Raw genomic sequence first — 9,746 nt, forward strand, 5'->3', positions numbered from 1 at the left:
GACTACTTTGTTCTTTTGCAGTCTGCTTTTACATTTCAGTCTCCCAGCAGAGCAGCACACACACAAAAAAAAAGTCCAATACTTTTCTACAAAATACCATATTCTTTAGCCATAGTTTATAATGACGATCTTGTATCATCATCAAAAATCAGTAGGGTTCTGTGACTGCTGTGCATTCATTGTTAAATATTATAATCAAAGAATGTTTCTGTGTAACAAAAGACTCATGATCTAAGCCATAGCATTTTTTCTTTAATAATTATGAGACCATCTATGACATTTTCTTGGGATATTTAAGAATATTGTTGTGATTTAACCCTGTCTCAGTAGACTGAGTAAACACAGTAGACTGATTTTGCCTAATTTATACCTACGTAAGTGCATCATGGTTAAGTTCTACAATTACATTGCTAAGCAGTTAATTATTTTTTTAACCCATAGGATTTTTATTGTTGTTGTTGCTATTATTTAATATTATTAGGCCTGTATTTACAAATCACTTTTGATCAGCCTGGAAAATGTGCAGCTGGCTGCTTATTATCACTGCTCTAAAAATCGGTATGCTATTTGCAAGCAGTACTTGCTCCTCCTTTAACTTTTTATGACCAGAGAGATAAAGTTCAGATAGTCTGAGAATGGTTGAGAACAGTGCAACAGGAATTACATGAAACAAATGAGCACAGCTGTTATAAACCATCTTGGGTTGAACTTTTAAAAAAATATTTATTATTACTTTTTGCAGCTAAAAATAGTTTTTTTTAACTCTGATATGATTCTGTATTTAAATCTTAATACATAAAATCTCCATGTTAACAAACTGAACTGAAAAGTTTAACAGTTTAACAGTGCGTTTTTACTCTACCTGACCATAGATTCTATTATATTTATGTTTAATTATATATATTTATGGACAGTAAATATGGTCAGTCTACTGACCACATACTTTTTTTTATGGATAATGTCTTAGAAAACCTTTGCAAATTTAAAATGCAATAGCCACTAATATAAAGCTGGATTTGTGTGCGATTAGAAGTTGTGAAATTACAAGTAGCCCTAATCATATTTTTGTAATCGATAAATAATCTCTCATGTTTTAGTTTGAGATAATATTTTCCTTCATGAACAGTGTGACTAAAGAAACATGTCTCACTTTCATTTAGTGCCCTCTATTGACTACGGCTTAACATTACAATATATTTTACATTGAAGACTAGCCTTCCATTTCTAACCAGGAAAACAACAGTTCTCACGAAAAACATTATAGGCTCATTGCAAAATAGCAACATTTGATCTAAATCTATTAATCTTGTATTTTTTCAAGCATTGCGTATACGTCAGTATAGAACCGGAATTTATGGCTGTCACTCATTTCTGACTGAATGATAACGATATCTGAATTATATTTTTATGTAAAATCGAGATTATAGAGCAGGGTTGCGTCAATCACCATTGTATAGCCTAATGTTTTCATTTGTATTATTATACATTTTATTATTCAATGTTATAAATCCATACACATCATTTTAGGATTGACTAACAGAAATAAATCCAAACTAGGTTTTAGTTACAGAAAATGACTGAAAGTTAAGCGTGCTAAAACATAACTTAGTCTACGACTAGTATGTTTACACAAGTTGATAATGACTTGAATCTGAGCGAATGCTCCAGAAAGACGATGCCCATAGGCTCCCATAGAAAGGCATGGGCGGAACTGTCTGGGTTTTTCGCCTTTCATTGGTCAGCTCAGCACGAGTGTTCCAGAACTGTTTAGAACATGAATGTGGGCAACGCTCTCTGTATATAAACAGCATGGCAGGTTCAGGGCATCAGTGTTTCAACAGAACTTACTTAAGTTACGGCGAAAAGAAAGAAATTGGCGACAGTTTTCGAAATAAAAATAGTCAGTTGAAGAATCTACACGAGGCCTACTACCACTACTAAAGCATTTTAAAGTAAGCATATTTTGTATTTCTCTTGTTGCGGTTTTCTTTATTGATTCATAAGCTACTACTAATTGTGTACCTTCTTCTGTTTTGTCTTATCAAGTAAATCTGTTTCCAGTACCAATATTGATACTCGTAACACTCTTTAAACATTAGTGCTCTATAAAATAATTAAAAAAGTATTACATATACAGTATTTGTTTATTCAGTCTAGGGACGTTCCTGTTTCATATTGCTGTTCATTTATTTTTGCCTGATGCTTTTTATTTGTACAATATCTAAATGTTTTATTTAATAATAAACATTTATTTGATTTCTATTTTCTTACAGAAATCTGTTAACTACCTGTGGGGAAAAAAATGTCATCAGCAAAAGGAGTAGCCATTGGAATTGACCTGGGCACCACCTACTCCTGTGTCGGGGTGTTTCAGCATGGAAAAGTGGAGATCATCGCAAATGACCAGGGAAACAGAACAACACCCAGCTATGTTGCCTTCACTGACACTGAGAGGCTCATTGGAGATGCAGCTAAAAACCAGGTGGCCATGAACCCCAAAAACACCGTGTTTGATGCCAAGAGGCTGATTGGCAGGAAGTTTGATGATCCAGTAGTGCAGTCTGACATGAAGCACTGGTCCTTCCAAGTCATCAGTGATAGCGGAAAGCCAAAGGTTCAAGTCGAATACAAAGGAGAAAACAAGACATTTAATCCTGAAGAAATTTCCTCCATGGTCCTGGTGAAGATGAAGGAGATTGCTGAAGCTTATCTGGGGCAGAAGGTGACAAATGCAGTTATCACAGTTCCTGCCTATTTCAATGACTCGCAGAGGCAAGCCACTAAAGACGCTGGAGTGATCGCTGGGCTCAATGTCCTCAGAATCATCAACGAGCCCACGGCTGCAGCCATCGCCTATGGCCTTGACAAAGGCAAAGGAGCAGAACGCAACGTCCTGATCTTTGACCTGGGTGGAGGCACCTTTGACGTGTCCATCCTGACCATTGAAGATGGCATCTTTGAGGTGAAGGCCACAGCCGGAGACACTCATCTGGGTGGCGAAGACTTTGACAACCGCATGGTGAATCACTTTGTAGAAGAATTCAAGAGGAAGCACAAAAAGGACATCAGTCAGAACAAGAGGGCACTGAGGAGGCTGCGGACAGCGTGCGAGCGAGCCAAGAGAACCCTCTCCTCCAGCTCTCAGGCCAGCATTGAGATCGACTCGCTGTACGAGGGCATCGACTTCTACACGTCCATCACCAGAGCACGCTTTGAAGAGATGTGCTCAGACCTCTTCAGGGGAACACTTGAGCCTGTGGAGAAAGCCCTGAGAGACGCCAAGATGGACAAGTCTCAGATCCATGATGTCGTTCTGGTTGGTGGATCCACAAGAATCCCAAAGATCCAGAAGCTCCTGCAGGATTTCTTCAACGGCAGGGACTTGAACAAGAGCATCAACCCAGATGAGGCAGTGGCTTATGGTGCAGCGGTGCAAGCCGCCATCCTCATGGGTGACACATCTGGAAATGTCCAGGACCTGCTGCTGCTGGATGTTGCGCCGCTATCTTTGGGCATCGAGACTGCAGGTGGAGTCATGGCGGCCCTCATCAAACGCAACACCACCATCCCCACCAAACAGACCCAGACCTTCAGCACCTACTCAGACAACCAGCCCGGTGTCCTGATCCAGGTGTATGAGGGAGAGAGGGCCATGACAAAAGACAACAACCTGCTGGGTAAATTTGAGCTCACAGGAATTCCACCTGCACCACGTGGAGTCCCGCAGATTGAAGTGACCTTTGACATTGACGCCAATGGAATCCTGAATGTGTCAGCGGTGGACAAAAGCACTGGAAAAGAGAACAAGATCACCATCACCAATGACAAAGGCAGACTGAGCAAAGAGGAGATCGAGAGAATGGTGCAGGACGCAGACAAGTACAAAGCTGAAGATGATCAGCAAAGAGAGAAGATTGCTGCCAAAAACTCCTTGGAGTCTTACGCCTTCAACATGAAGAGCAGTGTGGAAGATGAGAACCTGAAAGGCAAGATCAGCGAGGATGACAAGAAGAAAGTTATTGAGAAATGCAATGCTGTCATCAGCTGGCTAGAGAACAACCAGCTGGCTGATAAAGAGGAGTATGAACATCAGCTGAAGGAGCTGGAGAAAGTCTGCAACCCAATCATCACTAAGCTTTATCAGGGTGGGATGCCAACAGGAAGCTGTGGGGATCAGGCACGTGCCAGCTCAGGGGCTGGTGCTCAGGGGCCCACTATTGAGGAGGTGGATTAGGTATGAGATGGGCAATGGGACTGATTTTTAAGTTCCATTTTATTTTGTTAAGTTCCTTTGTAATTCAATTTACATCATTTATTATATTTATAAGAGTATTATAAGATTTTTTTGGACCATTTATTTGGACATTATGTGGAGCACTCCTGATTTTATTTTTCCTGTGGTACTGTATGCTGCTTTTATATGTTTTTGAGTACAATATTATAATATTATTGAATATATAATAGTTTTGCCAGTATTGCAGTTGAAAGATTTCTTATTAAATATGCATTTTTGTCAGGAATATCTACTCTGTTAAAATGCATGTTAATGTAAAATGATGTTATTTAATGTTTCATTTGCATGTTAAGAAATGAATAGAATTAATATACTGACTGTTGAAATGTGTATATTCCAGTTGCAGGCATTAATATTGTGCGATATTCTATTTGAAAGTGTCCATTAAGACTGTTAACTTTATAAGGTTTGTCTCTTAACATTTTCAATAAACTATATTAAAAAAACTGTTATAATAGACTGTTTTTTTTTTATGTTTCTTGTCTAAAATTGATTAACTCTAAACATGTTATATTGTAGGACTAGGCACACTCTATTTCAAATGATATCATACAGTTATACATTATTATATAGTTTTTCAACAGTGAAATACATAAAGGCTGTAAATAAATAGCTTACAAAACATGAAGGTAAAATAACATTTTATTGATCCCGAGGTGTGGTTACAGCAGTCTGGGTGAAAGAGACAAACTACTGTATATAGTAATAATAAAAACAAACCAAATAGAAACAAATTAACTGAATTATAATTAACTGAGATACTTATACAGTCTCATCCACATGTCATTCTAAACTGTGTAACTTTCTTCTGTGGAACATTTTGATGTCTTCCTTTTTTTGGTCCATACAATGGAAGTCAATGGTCGCTAAAACTATTTTCTTACCAACATTCTTCAATATATATATATAGTCCTTTTTGGAGTGTATCAAAAAAGTTCATCAAAGTTGTCCTAAGACAAGAACGGGTATTGTTTCATGTAAAACTTTGATGAAAGGTTTATATATACACACACACACACACACACCACTTTGACACTAAAGTTCATAAAGAGATTGTAAAACTAATCCATATAAAGTGAGTGGTTTATGTTTTCTTGGCACACTTTAGGCCCCTTAGTGCCAGTTGGACATCGTTTAAATGCCACGGCCTACCTGAGCATTGTTTCTGAACATGTCCAACCCTTTATGGCCACCATGTACCCATCATCTGATGGCTACTTCCAGCAGGATAATGCACCATGTCACAAAGCTTGAATCATTTCAAATTGGTTTCTTGAACATGACAATGAGTTCACTGAACTAAAATGGTCCCCACAGTCATCAGATCTCAACCCAATAAAGTATCTTTGGGATGTGGTGAAATGGGAGCATTGTGACCTGGATGTGCCTCCCCAAATCTCTACAAACTGCCTATCAATATGGGCCAACATTTCTAAAGAATGCTTTCAGCACATTGTTGAATGAAAGCGCAATTCAATATCACCACCTCTAGGTGTCGCCCTCACTTTTCACTCCCACAAAAACGTAAGGAGGAAATATCGTGATTCACAGATAGAAAATGAGCCGCAGTACTCTTCTGAAAATTGGATATATATTCATTGCTAGGCAGTTACTCTCTAAACTTTCATGATTCTGGAATATTGTTTAGTTATTTAAGCCTTCGAGTAACTCATTAGTTTAATTATAGGCAAACTTCATCAGTCTCAAAGGAACAGATGTTTCTGTGCATTTAATGGCTTAGTCTTTAATCATAAGATGGCTGATTGCAGTGCATGTAATCACATCTTTCTTGTCTTAGGTATTAATTAGGTTCTAAGCGCAGTAGCCCTTATCTAAAACAGCTTAAGCTTGTGAAAGATTTTGTAGTCTGGCTGTGCCTAAGGACACACAGAACTCTCTGTCTTTTTAGTTTTTATTCCAAAGGTCCTGAACTTCACAATAATGAAACTAGGCCCCGGGTATCATGGAATCTGGCATTTGGTGACAGAAACAATGTAGTAAAAACATTAGTAGTAAAATATGATGATTAAAGGAATTACAGGAAAGAGTATTGCTATGTCATATAGCTTTTTTTATCTGCTTTTATTGACCTCCACTTGAATGAACTTGCATCAAAAAGGTTAAATGTGAGTTGGGAGTCGATTTTACTCCCATCCTTATCGGGTTCGCAAGTGCTATTACCATCACAGTCAAATAAGAGGCTTCCCAAGCAGACAGAGACACAAACTCTCTCATCAGATTTAGCAATTATGTTATTTGATTAGATTGTGTAATTAAATCCCACAAGGTTAAGTGTGCACTACATCTCGTTGTCTCCACTACTCTTTTCTTTGTGACATTTAACCTTCACTGGTCTCCCTGAGTCCGCATTTGGAAGTAATTGTCTAGTTTATTTGCATTAGGTACATTTAAATGAACTGTTCATTGAAGCCTTATTGCCTATTTGTTAGCAGCATGGATTCATTTAGCAAATCTCAAGCTTTATATGGGGGCTCTCTGAGGTAAAATAATGAAATTGCTGGTTATTACCGTTCAGTCATAACGATTTTAAGTCTCTTATGCTCACCAAGGCTGCATTTATTTGATTAAATTATATTGTAAAACTAAAATTTGAAAAAAGTGTTTTCTTTAATATATTAAAATAGTCTTCGGGATGTCAAAGCTGAATTTTCATCATCATTACTCCAGTCTTGTCTCATGATCCTTCAGAAATAATTCTAATATGATGATTTGAGAAACATTTCTTGTTATTATCAATGTTAATCACAGTTGTGCCGCTTATTTTGTGGAAACAGATACATTTTTCAGGATTCTTTGAAAAATAGAAAATTCAAATGCAAATGTTTTGTTTTGGATGCCCCTGCCCCACCCTCCCCTCTGTCTGGCTGCATTATAATTCAGATTCACTTTTCAACATATTTGGCTACTTGATTTTCTTATTATACTCATCTGTTACACAAACCATGTCCTTATGCTATGTTAGTGTCTCTGCCGTTTCTTCTCGTTAATTCCCCCCCCCCCCCCCCTTTTTAGAAAGCATGTATTCGACCGGTCCCTCCTTTTTCCGTCTGCTGCACAAAAATATCCCTTTTCCACAGTCTAAACCAGTCTGTCTCTGCAGCTCCCATTAACCTGATTCACTCACTCACACACACACTTTTTCTCACTGTCTCCAATCCTCCAGAGCCTTTTAATAATGCATGCTGTTATAAAATTCAAATGAGATAGATTTTTAAACACACCAGTGAAGTCTGAGCGCACTCTTTCTCCCTACATCCTGCTGCACCCCGGTCCCTCACTGTCCTCCTCGCCTAACAACCGTTGCCCTGGAAACTGTAACGTCCTGGAGACAAATGCGGTAGCGGGAGCAAGGAAACAGCGGAGAGGGAAAGAGTGTGTGATCCAACAACAGTGTCTCAAATGACAGAGGAGTGGCATAATGAGGGACAGTTTATTCACTGGACTCATTGATGCATAATCAGTGTTGGTACAGAGCAGAATAAGGATCAATACTGCAAGATCTATCAAACGCTTCGGTTCAGATACAGCGTACATCACATATTATTGTTCCAGAGCAATTCATTAAGGCATGCACAGGCAAATCTGCACAAAATCAGGATTATATTAGCAACAAGAGTTATCATAATGCCTCTCAAATCATTTCATGTCACAGAGGAATCTTGAGTAGCACGGGTGCTTTCACCAAAATGCTGATGAATTTGTAAGGGAATGTTTAATAAACAAAAATAACGGATTTATTCTTCACACCAAAAAAACAGAACAGCAGGTAGGACTTGTAACCTAGAGAATTGGACTCGGCTGTTGTCTTCAGAATTATATTATGCAGCACAGGCAATCTGTTATCAGTAAGCAAACATGCTTGAATAAGGTCAAAGTTTCAGCAAAGCACAAATGGCATAGAAAACAAATGGGCTGATTTCAAAATACATACCAATAAAAATACTCAAGAGTGAAAAAATTTGTGAAAGCACTGCAGTGTTAACAGTCAAGAGTTGCATTACGAACACTGTTCATGTCCATCAAAGAGATTCAGATTACCAGATGCAATTGGAAGCGGTACAAATATGTACAGACACATATATACATATACATATATATATATATACAAGCATGAATTATAAGCGGGTTAAATACAAATAGCTGAGCAGAACAATTCAAGAGAAGAAAAGTCAAGCTGGCATTCACTGACTGCACGCAGTTGGATCAAATGGGCATGCTAAGGTCATTCCTATTTGAGTGGTGTGGATGTGAAGTGGCCGCAAATGGAAATGTATCAAGCAGACAACTGTAGCTGGTTCTGTTGACGCAAGCCTAGCCCACTGCAAGACCCCAAAATGGCGGCCTCTCACTACCCAAAACTGAGTCAGCATGATTATCGACATCATACTGATTTTGATACTAAATAATTTGCATTAGATACAGAACATTTACAAAGTGCTAGCATTGTCTTGTAAACAAATAGTAATACTTGATTTCAGAGTCTTAACAAGCGCTCCTCATATCTATCAAAAAGCTGTTGACATCCATGAAACATAATCGCATTCTGCATGCAAGACACCTGCAGCCATGAAAATGAGGGATTTGGGATATCATCTGTAAAAGAACTCCAAATATGTAGGGATGCACTATAATTGGGTATCATATTTTTTCATCGTTTGGTAGTATTTACATTGATCAGTCAATCTTTTTATTTGGATGATTTGGAATTTTAATGCTCATTCCCTCGGTTTTTATATTTAATTTATCAGTCGTTGTATTTAATCGGTCAGTCAATATTGGAAATTTGTTGCCTGATATTAAGTATTTAATTGTGCATGCTCATTTCCTCTGTTTTAAAATTATTTTATTAGTCAGTTTTAGACTAACCTTGCCATCCCACTTAAAGTTAATCTTTAAAAACAATAATAATTAAATAACATTTCCAATATGTAAACTTGAGTATTCATTTAAGCACATTTTTTTGTTGAGCCTAAATGTATTTTTAGCGTTTTATTCTTTATTTAGTTATTTCGATAAATCAGCCACATCAACTATCGGCCACTTATCAGATTATCGGTATGTTCTAACATTTTAATATCGGTGCATCCCTGCATATAAATGCGTTCTTAAAAATGCATTCATGCTCTTATTTCCCACATGCCCACCTAAGCTGGAGTCTTGACAGCATCTGAATTTTGGCACGGTCAGTGTGGGATAACTAGGAATGAATCAGGTTTCATTATGTTGAGCAAAACAAATCATTCCACCAAGCAAACAGTTTTGGGCTGTGTAAAACGATTCGTCATAATCCAAATGTCCTAGCGTTTCTGCTGAATGTGCTTAAAGAGTCTGATTCTATTGTAAACATTACGATGTAAAAACATGAGTATAATCATTCTGCCTCATACTGATAAAACAAAATAATAAATCAATGCTTTGCTTTCTGTTTGCC

The 9,746-nt window shown here is 37.6% G+C and overlaps 1 protein-coding gene across 1 annotated transcript; it reads left to right on the top strand.

Moving 5' to 3' along the window:
* The first annotated feature begins 1,753 nt into the window (after window positions 1-1,753).
* Window positions 1,754-4,403, top strand: LOC120490266 (heat shock 70 kDa protein). The gene is made up of 2 exons (XM_039687723.2): window positions 1,754-1,952; window positions 2,274-4,403. The coding sequence occupies exon 2, from the start codon at window positions 2,303-2,305 to the stop codon at window positions 4,232-4,234; it is 1,932 nt and encodes a 643-aa protein (XP_039543657.2). The 5' UTR covers window positions 1,754-1,952; window positions 2,274-2,302; the 3' UTR covers window positions 4,235-4,403.
* Window positions 4,404-9,746: the final 5,343 nt, after the last annotated feature.

This window comes from Pimephales promelas, chromosome 3 (genome assembly GCF_988280905.1).
Source record: "Pimephales promelas chromosome 3, fPimPro1.hap1.1, whole genome shotgun sequence".
NCBI classification, from domain to species: Eukaryota; Metazoa; Chordata; class Actinopteri; order Cypriniformes; family Leuciscidae; genus Pimephales; species Pimephales promelas.

What these genes read in the sequence shown, in the direction of transcription:
- LOC120490266 (XM_039687723.2), top strand. Translation starts at nt 2,303, where the DNA reads ATGTCATCAGCAAAAGGAGTAGCCATTGGAATTGACCTGGGCACCACC.